Genomic DNA, 19908 nt, shown 5'->3' on the forward strand with positions numbered 1-19908 from the left:
TCTTACCATGGTTACGTCGCACCCACTTAGTAGAGGTTTTTAGTTTCCTCTGGCATTGCTTAAAAGCATGCATTATTCATTGAGTCTTCTCATTATCTTCTCTTACCTCAGATTGTTGAGGTCTTGAATACTCTGCACAATGCCTTCTATCCTGAACGTCCATGGAACACCTCACAATTTCCCCCTCGTTATCCATACTGTACATCATTAAGAAATATATTAATGAAATATTTTTTAAATTTTATTTAATCTAGAAAAAAGTATGGATTATGAAAATAATCGAAACGGTGAATCAGAAACTAAATGACACGTACGTAGAATAGATTAAGACCCAACTACGCTCAAGTGAATGAATGGTAAAAAGGTATCCACATGATGTATATGTATATGTATATGCATATACATATGTATCTATATGTATATATATATGTATATGTATATGCATATGCATATGCATATACATACATATATGGTTGTATATGTATTTGTATATGTATATATATATATGTATATGCATATACATACATATATATATGTATATGTATTTGTATATATATCTATATATGTCTGAAGGCGGTTCACCTAATTTTAGCTTTTAGGAAACTCATTTAAAAAGATGGATGAGAGTGTGGGCCCAAGGGATTCACCTAGGAATATGTAAAATATCATGTGAGTTTGAAATCTTTAGGTAGTCCTCTATATATATATATATATTCTATATAAATAAATATTTTATTTAAAACAAAACAATCCAAATCTTTATCAAACATTAATCAAAAGTCATCAGTCTTTGACTTTTTAGGAACGTTTTGAATTGATGTTTATATTACGTTGAATCATTAATTATAAAACAATTCATTACAACATGCATGTTCCCCATGTAGAGGACACATTGTTTGAACAACATGCATGTTCCCCATGTAGAGGACACATTGTTTGAACAACATGCATGTTCCCCATGTAGAGCACACATATTGTGCCAACTTTCATAAAGGAATCTGTTCTTGAAGGCGTGTATGTCAATAATTCGAGCATAAGAGGTATGAGGGGCAATGCAATGCAGAAGGGATTTGGTCCCATGGGCTTCTCAAGTATCACAACAAAAACCAAGACAGTGATCGATCGTTTCCTTCTGCCATGGCGAAGGGGCTGCCGTTGGCCACACCGTTGACATCAAGCCGTTCATGTGAATAGCCTCCTCTCCCATCCATGAATGCATCGAGTTCAAGGTATAGATAAATATATATAATACATTTTGTTTGAAATCTTTAGGTAGTCCTCTATATATATATATATATATTCTATATAAATAAATATTTTATTTAAAACAAAACAATCCAAATCTTTATCAAACATTAATCAAAAGTCATCAGTCTTTGACTTTTTAGGAAGGTTTTGAATTGATGTTTATATTAGGTTGAATCATTAATTATAAAACAATTCATTACAACACTCATGTATACAATTGCATCGAGTTCAAGGTAGCAGCGCAGTACCAGTTCTGGTTTGCACTTGGAGGAGGCAAAGGCGGTCGAGGAGCTGGAGGAGGCGAAGGCACGACCACGTGGAGCTCAAAGGTAGCAAATTGAGGTGCCTGGCATACATAGAATAACCAAAATTTTTAAAAATTTGAAGGCTAGCCAAAATGCAACCACTTTTTCTCAATCATTTTTTAATTAAAAAACCCAAATTATTCTACACTCTCTCTCTCTCTCTCTCTCTATATATATATATATATATATATATATGTGTGTGTGTGTGTGTGTGTGTGTGTGTGTGTGTGTGTGTGTGTGTATAACAAAACACGTGGAGGGAGGGCCAGTCTCCCTTAAGCTTCTAAATGAAAATTTATCCTTAAGAAAATATATCATTTTAATATTTAAATATCCATTTTTAAGTTTTACATTCTTACTCTACAAAGAGGAAAAATATTTAATAGGCTATTCACTTCAAAAATGTAATCTAGAATATTAAAAATATTTAATAGACTATTCACTTATAAATGAAAAATTATGCTTAAGAAAATATATAATTTTAATATTTAAATATCCATTTTTAAGTTTTACATTCTTACTCTACAAAGAGGAAAAGTTCAGTAAAGTTCCACAACAACAAAAATGTCAAATCTGGCTGGCTTATATACTAGAAACATTCTATCTTTATCAAACATTAATCAAAAGTCATCAGTCTTTGACTTTTTAGGAAGGTTTTGAATTGATGTTTATATTAGGTTGAATCATTAATTATAAAACAATTCATTACAACACTCATGTATACAATTGCATCGAGTTCAAGGTAGCAGCGCAGTACCAGTTCTAGTTTGCACTTGGAGGAGGCAAAGGCGGTCGAGGAGCTGGAGGAGGCAAAGGCATGACCACGTGGAGCTCAAAGCTAGCAAACTGAGGTGCCTGGCATACATAGAATAACCAAAATTTTAAAAAATTTGAAGGCTAGCCAAAATGCAACCACTTTTTCTCAATCATTCTACACTTTCTCTCTCTCTCTCTCTCTCTCTCTCTATATATATATATATATATATATATATATATATATATATATATATATATATATATATATGTGTGTGTGTGTGTGTGTGTGTGTATAACAAAACACGTGGAGGGAGGGCCAGTCTCCCTTAAGCTTCTAAATGAAAATTTATGCTTAAGAAAATATATAATTTTAATATTTAAATATCCATTTTTAAGTTTTACATTCTTACTCTATAAAGAGGAAAAATATTTAATAGACTATTCACTTCAAAAATGTAATCCTAAATATTAAAAATATTTAATAGACTATTCACTTATAAATGAAAAATTATGCTTAAGAAAATATATAATTTTAATATTTAAAAATCCATTTTTTAGTTTTACATTCTTACTCTACAAAGGCGGTCGAGGAGCTCGAGGAGGCGAAGGCACGACCACGTGGAGCTCAAAGCTAGCAAACTGAGGTGCCTGGCATACATAGAATAACCAAAATTTTTAAAAATTTGAAGGCTAGCAAAAATGCAACCACTTTTTCTCAATCATTTTTTAATTAAAAAACCCAAATTATTCTACACTTTCTCTCTCTCTCTCTCTCTCTCTCTCTCTCTCTCTCTCTCTCTCTATATATATATATATATATATATATATATATATATATATGTGTGTGTGTGTGTGTGTGTGTGTGTGTGTGTGTGTGTGTGTGTAACAAAACACGTGGAGGGAGGGCCAGTCTCCCTTAAGCTTCTAAATGAAAATTTATGCTCAAGAAAATATATAATTTTAATATTTAAATATTCATTTTCAAGTTTTACATTCTTACTCTACAAAGAGGAAAAATATTTAATAGACTATTCACTTCAAAAATGTAATCTAGAATATTAAAAATATGTAATAGACTATTCACTTATAAATGAAAAATTATGCTTAAGAAAATATATAATTTTAATATTTAAATATGCATTTGTAAGTTTTACATTCTTACTCTACAAAGAGGAAAAGTTCAGTAAAGTTCCACAACAACAAAAATATCAAATCTGGCTGGCTTATATATTAGTAACATTCTATCGTACAATAAGTTTCTTCAAATTATTCGATTAAATTTTTACTGAAAACATACGATTCTTTCGAATAAAATGTATAATTCAAATCTCTCTCTCTCTCTCTCTCTCTCTATATATATATATATATATATATATATGTATGTATATATATATGTATGTATATATATATATATAAGTTTCTAAATGTCCACCACCATGCATTGACGTAGAGGCGGCAGAGAGAGAGAGAGAGAGAGAGAGAGAGAGAGAGAGAGAGAGAGAGAGAGAGAGAGAGAGAGAGAGAGAGAGAGAGTAAAATGATTTTGGATTTTCAAAATAAAAAGTGATTTATTTTGTTGTATATATATATATAATATATATATATACAAACGGCTCCTTCTCTCTCTCTCTCTCCCTCTCTCTCTCTCTTTCTTGAGAGAGTAAAATGATTTTGGATTTTCAAAATAAAAAGTGATTTATTTTGTTGTATATATATTGACGTAGAGAGAGAGAGAGAGAGAGAGAGAGAGAGAGAGAGAGAGAGAGAGAGAGAGAGAGAGAGAGAGAGAGAGAGATAAACTTTTTATTTTAAATCATTTTACTCTCTCTCTCTCTCTCTACCACGTCAACGCGTGGGGATTGACGTAGAGGCGGCAGAGAGAGAGAGAGAGAGAAAGAGAGAGAGATAAATCACTTTTTATTTTAAATCATTTTACTCTCTCTCTCTCTTTCTACCACGTCAACGCGTGGGGGTGCATGCATGCATCATCTCCCCCCCCCTCTCTCTCCCTCTCTCCCTCTCTCTACTGCCTCTACGTCACGTGGAGAAACATGCCATGCATGCATCATCTCCCTGCCTCCCTCCCTCTCTCTCTCTCTTTCGCCTTTACGCAGAGGCTTGGAGTCGGCTTCTTGCACAGAGGCTTGGAGTCGGCTTCTTGCACGTAAACGCAGAGAGCTTCTCAGCGTTTCTGGGCAAAGCTCTCAGCGTTTCTGGGCTACATCGAGGCTTGGAGGCGGCTTGCAGCTTCTCAGTGTTTCTGGGCGCGTTGGTGGAATCTACGTCTAGGCTGGCTGCAGGCTTGGAGTCGGTTTGCAGAGAGCTTCTCACTGTTTCTGGGCGCCGTGGTGGACATGCATGCATCATCTCCCTCCCTCCCTCCCTCCCTCCTCTCTCTCTCTCTCTCTCTCTCTCTCTCTCTCTCTCTCTCTCTCTCTCTCTCTCTCTCTCTCTCTCTCTCTCTCTCTCTCTCTCTGTGCCGCCTCTACGTCCAGGCTTGGAGTCGGCTTGTGTTTCTGGTTTTGTGTTTTGTCTTTGAGGACTTGGTCTTTGAGTCAGTCCAGAAAGCTAGCTCTCAGCATTTCAAAGCTCTCTGGACTCACTCAAAGACCAAGTCCTCATAGAGAATGTCTCTTTCAACCTTTTTCTCTTCTCTCCTCCATAGCAGCGCCCCTCCCTGCCTCCCTACCTGCCCTTCGTGCCTCCCCACTCTTATGTAAGCACCTTCACAATCACCACCTTCACAATCTGTTTGCATGCAACACAGAGGAGCTGTTGTTGCATGCAAATAGAGGAGTTGTTTTTGTTGTTGGAAGAGGCCATGGGGGCTGTGGGCGGCTCCGTCTTCCATCTCATCAACGCCATGAAGAACTCGCCCAGATGCGGGCTATGGACATGTGCTGCAACCCGACGCTGCACCCTTACGACACCCTTACGACGTGGGCGACAGGCGTATCATCGATGGGGTCCAGGTAGAGTAAACACGGCGCCAACATGCCAGTGTTTGCTCTCTTTCCTCTCTCTCTGTGTTGCATGTATATTCTAGGGCGTTTTTGACGCTATGAGGAATCCTCTTGCGTATTTTGACCTAATTGTGGCTTGCTGTCACTTGCAGATTGCCTAGTTGTTGCTGCAGGTTGTAGATTTTTGACCTAATTGTCCTTTTACCCATGCAAATTGCAGCTCAACATAGTTGTGCTTGGTAGATCTTGGTGTCTCTTTGCTCCTCCAGTTCCATCCCCTGTTTCAGTGGTGCAACATAGGAGTCAGCTGTCAAAAGCGTTCTCCATGGCCATGCGAGGAGGAGGGGGAGGTCCAAACCGACAGGGTGGAAGAGGCAGAGGCGGTGGCGGGAGAGGAGGCGGCCGAGGTGGTGAAGGAGGGAGAGGAGGTGGCCAACAGAGATGGTGGGATCCAGAATGGCGAGCAGAAAAGCTGAAACAAATTCGTGCAGATGTAGGTCATCTTGTTTTTTTATCAGTCCCTCTCATCTTTGTATTTTGCCTTCCCTCATGTGCATACACTATACATATGAATGGCTATACTTGTCGATGGCCTTACACAGAACTGCATGTGACCTCTCCATCCTCACTAACACCACCTACGTTTCTCTGTATCGCAGTCCCGACATGAAAGACGTCTTGGAGTAAAAGCAGACAATGGACACGGAGTAAAAGCAGACAATGCACGTGGAGGGAACCTTAGAAACGTACTTGCACCGTGTGGAGGTCGAGGCGAACAGCAAGCGTGGAATAGCAGGCGACTGGAATTGATTGGACCCGGGTATTTTCAAATGCAAGCGTGACGTGAGTGGGTATTTTCAAATGCAAGCGTGAACGTCACGCTTGCAAGGAGGAGGGAGTATTTTGAAATAGGCCCCCCTCCTTTGCCCACGTGGAGGGAGGGCCACTCTCCCTTAATCATGTATAGATAAAACGTAGGATCATGCCAAGTATGTAAACGTGGGAATTGTAGGATTAGGCCAAGACCCTTAGGAGTCTTGGACATGAGAAGGATGCATGGATAGATTTGGATTTTGTCATTTCATTAGGAAGGTGGTGGACTTTTTGATTGATTTATGCCAAGAACGCCTACATCAAGGAGAGAGTAACTTGTAAGTAATTCCCCTTCAATATTGTTTGTTTACTTTGTTTTTCTGTGGCTTCCATGGCTGACAGTCAAGCTAGCCTCCTGCTTCGCAAGCAGCTCAAAGGTACAAAACTACTCGCCAAGGTGGTCTTTAGGGACATGAAAGTTGACGAGTCTCTGCTGTTTTATTGTGTGTATAAACCTGAGGATGCAGACGTTAGGATCAGACCCAACAAGGGTTCAGGATTTATTTCATGGTTTGGCATGTTAATGGGTGCAGATCTGGCTAGGCGTCCTGTGGAGGGATTCTCAGCTGGGCTTGTAGACGACTCCAATATCTTTGAATGGAACGTGACCATCATCGGTCCCCCAGACACTCTATAGTAAGCACCTTCTCTGTGGTTGATTAGTAACAAATCCCGCCAAGAATCCACTTTTTATTTACATGAATATAGGCACTTTTATTTGTGAGTAGGCAGTGCCTTCTTACCCTTTGGCAGTTCACCCACATAGATGGTGGTGTTTATATTTACTGTCCATTCCTCCATCACCCTGATGGGTGCTAGATAGACATGCTCGAAGAAGGGCCTGTGTACTTTTGGTGTTGACTAGCCAGACAAAGAGCTTTCAACATGCCTCACTGATTTGTGTTTGTGACATCAGTTGGTTGCTTTTGATGTTGATGGGTGAAGCCTGGATCAAAGGGTTCTGGGCATCTCTTCGCAGCTTTTGTTGTCATGACACACAGCATTGTCATCGAGGCTGCTACATCTGAAAATTTGGGGTTACAAGTGAGTAATTGATGCTATTGCTTTTTGCTGCAGCAGAGTGTACTTAGATGATAGGATGTCTAATGAATGGCTCAAATGAGTAATCTGATACAGCCCAACTTCTGCAGCACTGCTGAGAATTGAAGGGTTTGGATAAGCAGAAGCTGCCACTGCTGCTGCCCTTAGGAAACCACTACTGATGAGGTGAGCCCCTTCAAAAGATGCAGGGTCCCCTCATGCTGGTCCAGCTGATAATGTCCCAATTCAGCACCCATCTGCCATCCATTTGCCTACTCACATGGACTGTTTGCCCTCCTCTGTGTAGTTGTTACATGCATCACTCCTCTAGATGCATATGGACATGGCTGTGAGCTAGGGCTAGACAGGAAGAAGTCAAAAGGGTCTCGTGGTTAATTATTTGGGGTAGTTTCACATGGCATGTAATCTGTGAGGAAAAAATGCATTAGTTATAGGAGCGGGGGCAGGAGACAATTTGTTCACAGGTTGAAAAGTGGTGCGAATGGGCCAGAAGGGTGCTATAAATAGCTAGGCTAAGAGACTGGGCAGTAAAATTGAGTTTAAGGGGGAATTCTAAGATTGAAAATGGGGGGGAAAATTCATGCCAAGTGACCCCGTCAACAAGAGGCATGCTGTTGAAACATATCCCATGTGATCTTGCAAGATGTTGAGGGTGATCATCATCATCGGTAGCATACCGTATTCAAAACCTAAAAAGACACATCTCACTTATGTTTGAGCATATGCATATGCTTCTTGCAAGCATGCAAGGACACTCGCACAAGTGTGAGTTGACTAGCACCCGCCATTTGTTCTCATTTTTGAAAAGGGTCCTCTCCCTGCATTCTTAACAACTCAAACTTGGGAGGCTTTACAGACTGAAGTTGTAGAGCACCAGCAGATCTAGTAGCCCACAACCTTACGAGGCTTCCAATGATCCAGCCTTCGGCAGGGTACAGTGAGGATTAAATGTTCAAGTCTCCAGCCCAAGCTAAATGCTTAGGGTGGAATTCATGACAGCCAGCAGTTTGTAACCCTCTCTTCCTCTACCCCCATGTATAGTCCGTGCAAGGTCTCCCTTTTTCTATGGCTCTCTTGTAGTTGGCACTTGGCTCATGGTTGTGGGTGTGGAAGGTTGTGGAGCATAATGAGTAGCTATGATGGATCATAACAAGACGATAGCATGATTAGCAACATGATTAAGAGCTAACGATGATGATTGATCTTAATAGAGTACTAATCACCCACGAGTTTGATTAGAACATAAACTTGATCACTTTATTCATAAAATGGAGCCTCTTTTATCGGCACATTACAAGCATAAGGAGCCAAGTCTGATTTCCCCAAAATTTCTCCACTATTCTCTATCTTTGACCTGTTTTTCTCTTCTAGATTGTAAGTCTTTAGCTCGATTCAAGGTGGGCTCATTTGTTCTTCTCCCACTTGATTTTGTAGAGATTCCTAGGTAGAAATGATGGCTTTTACTTGCTTATTGCCTTCTACAAAGCTTGAGTGACTCTAAGGTTGTTTGCATTAATACACATTTGGCTAAATGACTCCTAGTGATGGGTAATGGTTGCACTCCCAACAATGGGCGGCCCTGCAACATGCTTCGGATGGGTGGACCCATCAGAGACAAAGCGACATTGTTGTTGGGATTGTCCGAAGACTCAAAAGGTGTAACATGCTAAATATGTGGAAGCGTGCATTAATCGATGATTAGTGCTAAGCAACAAAGATTAACGCTAATCACAAGTGCATGATGATAGAGAAGTAGAAGAGAGAGACTCTTTACCTATTTTACTCCTATTGTATATTACTAGTAACTAAATGAATGAGTAATTACAATGGATTGGCAAAGAAATCAGATCTAAGCCTTGAATGCCAACCCTAAAATTAGTCCTAACCCTAACTCTAAAATCAGTCAGCCCAAACCCTAAAATTGGGTGTAATAGGTATTGAATGGAAGAGCAAGAGAGAACGCCCCATCAAATTCAGTCCCAAACTCCCAATTTTTGTTGATTAATGCCTGGCTAGCCATATGCAAAAAATTCTTGAACAGAGGCAAGACAGCATGCAACCTATCAATAAGGGAGCTTAACTCTTCATCCGGTACCCCTTCATGGAAAGGCACCCCTCCTACCCCTCCATCGAGTAGCCACACCCCTTCGTGGGTTCGCTCCAGCCGGTTGCCCGTTTGAGTGTCATACGATGAGTAGATGTTTTTTTATTAAAAAAAAAACACAACACAAACAAAAAACGTTAAGGGCGTGAGCCACAACTACCGGGCGCCACGTGCCTCTTTCCGCGTGCGCCAGCCTGTAGCCGCCTCCTTTTTGACGGCTCCAACCCGCCTCAGCCCTTCGCCTTGAGTGTGCTTGCTGTCCACTCTCTCTGCTTGGACTAGCCGCTCCCCTTTGAAGACTCTCGTATGATTTGATGACAACCTTCTCCCTAGTGCTTCTCCTACAGCAGCAACATCATTTATGGCAACATTTTCCAGGTGTGATTTTTCCATTTTCTTGGGCATTAAAATCTCACACAATGTGGCACATTAGAATATCGAAAATCCGTCACTTCATTCTTTTGCGTGCTCTCCACTCATCAAGGGCCAATATCACTTTTTATGGGTTTAAGAGGACCTCCCAGATCATGTGGACTCACATTATCCTCTTCTCCGACGGCTTATGGTAGAGGAAACCTATGAATTCAGTTATTTACAGGGCACTCACAGTCCATAGTGTCCTCTCCTACCGGTGTTTCTCCATCGGTGCCCCTGTTCCAGTGAGTGTCCCCCCCTCTTTACAGCCCACTCATTACTGTGTTTAGAGAGTCACACCGACTTCTCACCTCCGAGAGTTTGATGTGTGGGTGATCCGTGTTTGTACTTTCGCACAGGATCTGGATCATTACTGTTTTATACTCGGGCGTCATCCTTATCTGGGCGCTATCCTTCCCGAGTGCAGCATCATTTTTCATGAATATTGCACTAGAGCCCATCGGCGTCATCAACAGCAAAAACCCCCAGAGCCTCATCACCCTGCAGTCTCTACATCAGCATCTTCTCTCATGGCGGAACCTATTGATACACCGGCTCCTCCAGAATGGCAGCAAGCTTTGTAGCAACTTCAGCAGCAGTTCCAACAACAACTCCAGGAGTCCATAGCATCCTTGGCTTCACAGATCCAGCAGCTGCACATGGCCACCACACGAGTTCAGTACCAGCAGATGCTTCAGCAACAACAGTACCAGTAGATGAAGACGTCATTCCTTCCGAGGTAGAAGGCGACGACCTTAAAACTCTGTATCGTCTTTTACAAGAAAGTTAAACAAAGAAATTGGAAATTAAACCCCGTGAATCTTATTGTGGTCAGTGCAATAAGTGCATCTTAGACCAATGGCTCTACAAACTGCAGTTATACTTTGCAATCATGACCCTTTTTGATTCCAAAAAGGTGATTTTTGCGGTATCCCTCCTCGAAGACACTGCTTTATTGTGGTGGCAACGATGATAGCATGTCGGAAAATCAGTTACAATGTGGGAAAAATTCGAGCGGGTCCTCTGTAAGCAGTTCATACCTGCCAATGCGGATTTCCAAGTCCGTACTTGCTTATGCCATTTGGACCAAAATGGTTCCTTGGCCTCTTACATCTCCGAGTTCACTAACTTGATACTGGAGATTGACTCCTTGTCCCCAGTGGACGAACTCCATGCCTTCGTTGAAGGTCTTAACCCCACACTGCGTGCCGATGTTCATAAATATAATCCTGTCGATCTTGCCGATGCCATACGTTTTGCTAAGCGGGTTGTAGACATTAATTCTCGAAATTCGACCTCTTTCGGTCGAGCTAATACCTTTTAGAAAGCCAATGGGTCTCGTATGAACCGAGATAGTTGAAGAGAATCTTCTGGCACTTCTACCTCCCGGCCTAATCCCCAATGGAATAATTCTCAACAACCTCACCGACCAGAAGGATCGGCCTCTTTCTAGTCCCGACGTCCTCAGTCCTTCCAACCATGCAATTCGGATCGTGGACAGGACCAATCTCGCAATCCTCGTCCTTCCACTGTTCCTTTTGTACGGGATCAACAAAACACAGGATTGTGCACAATTTGCAATGAACCTTGAAACCGGCCTTCAGAAACTTGACGGGCGATGAGCACACGTAATCACACTTAAAACTATTTACGAACTGGAATAATAAACTTGGAGGAAGATGAAAAAGAAAAAGTGGAGTTAGAGTGCTCCTGCACAAAAGACCAATTGGCCCCAAGGTGTTTATTTATAACTCAAAGTCGGCGTAGCCCTTGCACAACTCCTGAGAAGATTTCCCCTTGATCCACGGGGAGGAGATCTCCTTCAAGCTTCACCCAAGATGATGTGTTGAATATAAGGGCCTTGGCCTCTATTTATACAAATTTGGGGGTCTCTTCGCTTTTCCTTGTGCGATTAGTTGCCGCTTGGATGCCCATCGCGTTTCCTTGCGTTCGCTTTTTCTCTTTTGCTTGTGCGCTTGTCCGCTTATGTGGCAGCCAGTCGCCATCGCTTCAGCCAGCCGCCAAAGCTTTTGCTTCCCGCCTTGCGCTTGCTTCGTTGCTGCTTGGCGCTTGGCTGTTGCCCACGCTTGGCTGCCCACGTGGCAGTACCTGCACCCGCCTCAGCTGCCCACGTGGCAGTACCTGTAGCTGCCTCAGCTCCTGAGCAGCAGCCAGCCACAGTGCAGTCCAGCCTGTGCAGCCTGTTGTACCTGCACATGTGTCAGCTGCCACGTCGTCTGCGCCACATCAGCTGTGCCATGTGTTGGTTGTTGATTGGGCTGAATCACAAGATGCCTCAGCTGCTGTTTCTTGCAACAAGGTAAGAGAAAAACCAAAAGCATGCACATGAACACACACACACACCAAACATGTATCTGCATCCACACACGTGTACAAACTTACACATGCATTTATTGGATTAAACATGATTACAATGCTTAAGACAAAGAGGTAAAATACTCAGTCTTGTAACATACCCCCCTCTTAAAACAAAGCAATCGTCCTCGATTGTTCATTCAAAGGATCTGCCAATTGAAACAGAACCTAAAAGAGCAACGAGAAAACTATGTCCTGCCAACTGAAACATAACATTTGAATAACATAAATCAAGAGCATCCACCTCGTGAATAGTCATGTCCCCCTGGATGCTTTACCTGCTCCGCTCATGGCCATGCCATAGGACCCACGATCAGCAGTACATCATGAACATGAGTAAACATTGATGCATATCAAACGAAAGTCTAGAATAGGCGTCCCCATTCTCTGAAGATATTCGTATATCCATGAATCAAACCATGTGACTAGTACACACATATCATAGAAATCCCATAGGCAGATATACTGTCAGGTCAGTATCTCGGGTGTGCTGATAAGAACACCAACAAGCGACTTCCAGATCTCATCCAAATGTTGTGACAAAGGAGCGGAGTCACACCCCTCTTGAGTAACAGGCAGTACTCCAGAATCCATAGCTGAACCTGTTTAAGCACTTTGTAAGGTAGGCTCCAAACCGAAAGCCTTGAGGTAAAGTTGTAGTATCCTAGGTGAATCTGCCAAGTCACCCTCCTCCATCCACTTCAACTCCTCCATCCACTTCAAATCCATAGGTGAATAGTTCACAAACTTCACCAGATATCGACGTGAAACTTTTCCTCTGACTTTTCTTTCTTTATGTGCCAAAATCTGTTCCGGTTGAAGAATCTCATCAAGTTCTTCTACCTCTAGTTGCGGCTCATCAACCTGCTCTGTAGGCACTGCAACTCTGAAAGGTCTAAGAAGACTCACATGGAATGCATTATGAATCTTCCAAGAGTCCGGTAACTGAAGACGATAGGAAACATCACTCATCTTCTCAATCACCTGAAAAGGGCCATAGTACCGCATACTCAATTTAGGATATAAGCTCTGTTTACCCTTCATTTTCCTGAGTCTAGTCTCCTCAAATCTCAAAAGCACCCAATCACCCAAATCAAAAACCAATGATCGACGGTGAAGGTTTGCTGCTTTTCTCTGTTTCTCTTGAGTCCTTTGAAGAGTCATTTTGACTTTTTTGTAAGCCTCATCCATATTCTCCACGAACGATCTGCCTCGAAGATCTTATCTTTTGTATGCAGGATCGGAGATACTTTCTTCCCGCCTTCCACAATCTCGAAAGGTGCCTTTCTTGTCGAAGTGTGAATGGTGTTGTTGTAAGCAAACTCCACCAAAGGAAGATACTTTTCCCACTGTTCTTTATGATCCGAAACATAACACTTTAAAAGATCCAATATAACTGAGTTGGCAATTTCCGATTGCCCATCTGTTTGTGGATGAAAAGACGATGAGAACTTGAACGAAGTCTTCATGTTCTTGAACAATGCTCTCCAAAATAAACTCGTCATTCGAGGATCTCGGTCACTAACAATAGATGTGGGCATCCCATGGTATTTGAAGATATTCGTAAAAAATATCCTCACCATTTGCTCTGCATTAATCTTCTTCCAAACTGGAATGAAATGAGCCTGTTTGCTGAAACGATCTATGATAGTCCAGATGCCATCATTCCCACTCTTTGTCCTAGGAAGTTCAAAGATAAAATCCATAGCAATACTCTCCCACGGTCTATCTGGAACAGGCAAAGAATGAAGTAACCCAGGTGTCTTTTGACGGTCATAGTTCACCTTCTGACAAATGATACAATCACGACCAAAAGCATCAGAATCCCTGCGCATAGTAGGCCAATAAAAGAATGTCTCCAAAGCCTTCACTGTAGCCTCAATACCACGATGGCCTGCATAAGGCGGAGCATGGCATTCTGTTAAAACCTTCTGCCTCAGCTGAGATGTGACACAATTTGTCATGCATCATCAAGAATCCTTCCTTGAGAGAATAATGATCAACTCGCTCTCCTTCGGTCAAACGATAAAAAATCGGCTCAAAATTTGAGTCATTAGCATACTGTCCTCGCATATCATCAATTTCACGATGAAAGATAATGGAGACGGCGGCCACATGTGGTTTCCTAGACAAGGCATCGGCTACCACATTCTTTTTGCCATCCACATGAACAATCTGAAAGTGAAACATGGACAAAAAGTTTGCCCATCTCATATGCTGCTCTGAGAGCTTTGTTTGAGTAAGGAAGTATCGAAGAGTCTGATGATCACTCTGAACAATGAAATCAGCCCCAAGAAGATACTACTTCCAAGTAGAAAGAGCATGAATAATCGCAAGAAGCTCCTTCTCATATACTTGTAGATTCCTTTTTGCTGGTGACAAAGTTCTACTCTCATAAGCAATAACATGTCCTTCTTGCATAAGAACAGCTCCAATGCTATTCCCACATGCATCACAGTGTACCACAAAAGGTTTATGAAGATCCGGTAAAACCAAAATTGGACCAGTGGTCAGGGCCTGCTATGGGCTATGAGATGGAGCAGGGCAGTCAGGCCATCAGATTTATTAGGGGCCAGCCTGGCCTGGTTCCGGCACCGGATTTCTCATCCGCCAGCTGGACACAGGAGCGGGATTTACGATGGGAGCTCCTCAGCAGCCTCACCATCTGGTTCACCTGGAGGGCCCGATGCTTTACGGCCTTTGAGGGGAGATTGGAGCCACCAGCAGAGACTGTACGGGGGATTTGGCAGGAGTTGATCCACACCCTGCGAGGACAGTACGACCGCATCCGGGGAGACTCGGATGAGGCGATCTTGCGGCGCCAGGCCTTTCACACCACTTGGCGTTGTGGCCCCTTCCACACCTTACACACGGGATCCCCCCGTTGGCACTACAGGCCACCTGTTTGGCTCTTCCCCCCCCCCCCCCCCCCCCCTATTGTATGATTTAGCCTCTCAGTCCTTTGTACTGATGCTTGTATTTTGCAGCACCTAGGGAGACTCTCCCTTGCTGCCATGCTGTATTCACTGTCTGTTTCTCTTATGAGCAGGAGAGATCTTTTGTAGCCCTACGGGCGTTTTGGTCAGGTGATGTAAAGGTGAATCAATTTCTGCAAAGAATTGGATAAACCTCCTGGAATATGAACAAAGTCCTAAGAAACTTCTCACATCATGAATAGTCTGTAAATCTGGCCAATTCTTTATCGCTTCAACTTTTGCTGGATCCATCCTGACGTCATCCTTAGACATTATGTGCCCAAGAAAGTGAATCTCCTGTGGAGATCGAAAATTGTGCGGCTTGTAGCATGTTCTTCATAAGTGTGACAACATTGTGGGAATCTTATGCTTGTCCCAAAGAAGAGAATTCAAAGTATCATTGAGATTGAAAAACCTTATGGGTGAGTGTATGCATGTGGGCCAGACAGGAAACTTCTTATGTGCCCTCTTGAAGCAACAAGCACACAAAGAGTCATCCATGTTGAAGTGTTTGAGGATATTGTTATGACCATTAAAAAGAAGGGGACATCAATTCTAAAAGACAAGAACAATGCATGAAAGATGGGACCAACAAAGAGGGTAATGGTGATGTTGGTGGTAGTAGCAAGAAGGGAAATGAAAATAGCAAAAAGGGAAGTAATTGTAGCAAAAAGAGCAAGGTTGGTAGCAGCAAAAAAGGAAAGGACAGACAAGGGAAAAAGGAAAGCACGAACAAGCAGGGAGAGGATGGTTGTAACAAAGAAGGACATGACAACAACAACAAGAAGGGAAAGGAGGTTTGCAATGAACATGAGAAGGACTCAAAGAGGAAGGTTTTATCTCACAAAGAGGTATCAATAGATGAGCTTTTGAAGATGCTAAAGAACCACACTACACAATTTATCAAGAAATTTTTTATATATGGATGGCAAGCTGATCAATTCAAAGAATGCTTGAAGAATCGATTTATGTGTTCTCAAATGTTGTAGCCTTAGAAAAATGGTTGAATGTAGTGGAACGGATGGAAGAGTGTTTCTATTATGTTACAGGGTGGTATTACAAAAAGCTAGATGATCAACACTATTGTCTACTAGATGATAAACCAGTTGCCGTAGTAGTATCTCATTTGACCAAAGTCTTTGAGGGACTTAAAAACACAACCAATCTTCTTTCCATAGACAACCAACCTATGCTTTTTAAGTTCCTCAAAGACTTTGGTCAAATGCTCCCGATGCTCCTTCTCTGAGTGAGAAAACACAATCATATCATCAAAAAAAGTGCCCACAAAAGAATGGTGGGGTCGAAAAATTCGATCCATCATCCTGTTAAAAGTCGCTGAAGCATTCATAAGACCAAAAGGCATAACCAAAAACTCATAAAGTCCAAAAGTTGTCTTGAAGGCTGTCTTGTGAACATCTTTTGGCGCGCTTGATGCGAATTTGATGATATCCACTCTTCATATCAATGCGACTGAAGTATGTTGCTCCTTGTAACCGATCCAGAATATCATCGATTCGAGGTATAGGGAATCTGTTCTTGATGGTAATCTTGTTGAGTGCCTTGTAGTCAATGCACATGTGCCAAGAACCATCTTTCTTTTGTACCAAAAGCACTGGTGAACAATAGGGCGAAGAACTCGGCTAAATCAACCCTTTGTCCAACAGATCACGCACTTGGCTCATAATCTCTTCTTGTTGGGTTGCACTCACCCTATAGGGTGGCTTATTCGGTGGTGAACTTCGAGGAATCAAATCAATCCCATGATCCTCAAGCCTGGTAGGCGGCAATTCCCCTAGCAAAGCCTCAGAAAAACAATCTTGAAAACCTTTGAGAAAATCCAATCTTTCCTTATGCAACTCAAATAAGTTAGAATCCGTGGTATCTTGATTCTCTTTAACAAACAATAAGTAAACAGAAAGATGTTTCTTTATTAGACGAGAAATGGCCGAGGCCGATACAACAGGAATAGATTCCCTTTTAAGCTTTACATCAAGAGTGTGTTCCTTATTAGTGAGAGAGATTTTCCTGTTGAAAGTATCTACTACCGCTTTAACCTTATGGCACCAAGGCATACCCAACAGAACATCACAACCCTCCAAAGGCATAATGAAGAAGTTATCCTCTCTGTTGGTGTAAGTCTGCACACTGAGACGCAGTTTTCCAATGATCGGTGTAACCTCAACCGAATGTCCAGGACAAGCCAAAGTAGCCTCATGTAACACACCCATCTCCTCTGGTTTGATGCCCAACTTTGCTGCAAGCTCAGGGGTGATAAAGTTTGCACGAGCCCTAGGATCAAAGAAGATCAAAACCTCCTGATCTCGAAGTCTTCCCCATGCTTTGCATAACTCTGAAGATGCATCCCCTTGCTTCATCCCTATCAAGTCAGGTACTAGTCCGGCAAACAGTTTCTGTTTCTTTGCTTTAGGCTCTTCCTGTGAATCATCTGCGTTTTTAGGTGCTCTCTTCGGACACCTATAGTACCGATGCCTTGCTTCTCCATAGGAGAAACATTTGTTGCCAGCTATAAGCTCTTTCCTTTCTTCATCTGTCCTTTGAGGTAAAGGCTGAAATTAGCCCCTTCTCTCGTGGTTCAGTGTTTTTGGTCTCTTTTGATTCCTTTGATGCTTTCTTGGAAAAGAGACGTTGATCCTTGAATCTTGACATCTGACCAGTAAGCATGGCATATCCAGTTTGAGCATTTTCTATCATCTGAGTCATATTAATGACCTTTGTTTTGATGCAATAATCTCGAAGCTCCTTGGGTAACCCACAGCAATAAGTTTCTATCTGCTCAACCAATGACACGGGTCTAAAGGATGTGAGCGGTAGCAGAGCATCCCAAAATTTCTTGTTATATTCTTCCAGATTGTTACAATCTCTGGAATCTAATCGATGCCAAGCTGTCATAACATCCACCTCAAAAGTCGGTGTCAACCATAAGGAAGAGAAGATTTTCTTGAACTCCACCCAGGTGCTAGGTGCTATTCCTTGATGAAGAAGTGTCGACCACCATTGAAGAGCATTACCCTCTAGGAAAGAAGCTGTCTTTCGTACCTTAGATGCCTCTGTGAAGTTACCACCAGAAAATGCCGCATCAAACTGTTGAATGAAGGTGAGAGCCTTCAAACGGTCCTTTTCACCACTAAAAGTATCAAACTTTACTGCAGCACCACCCTCTTTATAATCTTTTGGCTTCTCGCCTTGAACAAGATTATTATAGGGATGTGGTTTGAGAAGAGAGTTGCCCACAGCATTAGATCCTATTCCCATCATACCACCTCCCATACCAGGCATACCAAAAGCACTTCCACCACCGCCACCATAAGTTCCATACATACTTCCTGGCATACCTCCATACATACCTCCATGCATACCTGGTTGCATGCCATAGCTCTTAGTCATGTCCATATTGGGTACACCCGTCATGGAATGAAAGATAGAGCCTCCACCAAAGTAACTAGGATGAGAAGTATTGAAAGGGTTTCCATGGATAGGTGGGGGAAAAGAAGAAGAATCAGGGTATGGCTGAAAATTTGGGTGGATGGGAGTCGAATGTTGAGGCTTAGCTTTCTTCTCAGACCCTTGCCTCCATGGTTTGGAATCAGCTTTGAAGTTTTGTGGAAAACGTGAGTCCTTCGCGAGTTCCATTAATTCCTCCATCAAACTCTGCATTTTTGCTTCATAGGTGGCATCATCACCTTCAAGTTCTGGCATATCAGAAGGTATTTCTTGCTCGCTTTTCTCGTCTTCATCGAAATAGTAGTCGTCCTCTTTCGAAGTTAGATACTTCATCTCTGCACTAGTTCCAGCCATAGAATTAAATGTGTCGACCCCACAGGCTCGCCTTCTTGAAAAAGTTGATGATGAAATCCAGGCAATGGAACCTTGAAACTGGCCTTCAGAAACTTGACGGCGGGCGGTGAGCACACTTAAAACTATTTACGAACTGGAATAATAAACTTGGAGGAAGATGAAAAAGAAAAAGTGGAGCTAGAGTGCTCTTGCACAAAAGACCAATTGGCCCCAAAGCGTGGCGCCATAGTCACAAGGGACGGGGGACGGGGATGGGACGGGGGACGGCCATATGTAGGGAACGGGGACGGGGGTAGGAATGGCACTTAAAAATTACTTTTCCAGTACCACCCACTCACCTATACGGGCAAAGCTTGCATGTCCATGGCTGTGCACCACCTCCATGAGGGGATGGGGTGTGATTGACCTCATCCCACCATGTCCATTCCGTCGTCCTTCTACGGGTAGTTGGAACTTGAAGAGCCACTGCTAGGAGGAGGATGCCATGGATGATGGATGCCTCCTTGTCACTTGATAGCTTGAGAGAGAGAGAGAGAGAGAGAGAGAGAGAGAGAGAGAGAGTGAGTGAGGCTTGAGCCTTGAAAGTTGAGGGAGAACTTGAGTGTGAGGATGGGTGGGGATGTGTGTGTGTGTGTGTGTGTGAGGAGAGTGTGTGTCTTGAGAGGCTACAGCTTGCTTGTGTGAGCTTGAAACTTGAGACCTTGGCCCTTGAGGCTTGCCGCTTGAGGGAGAGAGTGTGTGTGTGTGTGAAGCTAAAGCTTGAAGTGTGAGGGAGTGTGTGTGTTTGTCTTCTTATAGGGAGGGAGGCAAGAGAGAGGCCAAGGCCCAAAGCCTCAAAGGCTCAAGGCCTATGGGCCAAGGCTAAAGGCCCATGAAAAGCCCCTCCCAAACGGCCAAAAGAAAAGGTCAAAAATGTGACCATTGCCCAAACAGTAACCTGTAGGCGTTCCCATGCAGCCATCCCCCACAACCATCCCCTCTTGGATCAGTCCCCAAAATGCCGTCCCTTGTGAGGG

At 42.6% G+C, this 19908-nt stretch overlaps 1 protein-coding gene across 1 annotated transcript in view; it reads left to right on the top strand.

Moving 5' to 3' along the window:
* Window positions 1-6397: 6397 nt before the first annotated feature.
* Window positions 6398-19908, top strand: part of LOC147609670 (ubiquitin-conjugating enzyme E2 7-like) — a 49757-nt gene continuing 36246 nt past the window's right edge. The window contains exons 1-2 of the mRNA XM_086788045.1: window positions 6398-6522; window positions 6679-6781. Coding sequence (XP_086644171.1) covers window positions 6477-6522; window positions 6679-6781 — 149 coding nt within the window. The 5' untranslated portion in view covers window positions 6398-6476. The remainder of the gene's footprint in view (window positions 6523-6678; window positions 6782-19908) is intronic.

This window comes from Cibotium barometz, chromosome 51, assembly GCF_041138505.1.
Source record: "Cibotium barometz isolate CiBa-2024 chromosome 51, ASM4113850v1, whole genome shotgun sequence".
NCBI lineage: Eukaryota > Viridiplantae > Streptophyta > Polypodiopsida > Cyatheales > Cibotiaceae > Cibotium > Cibotium barometz.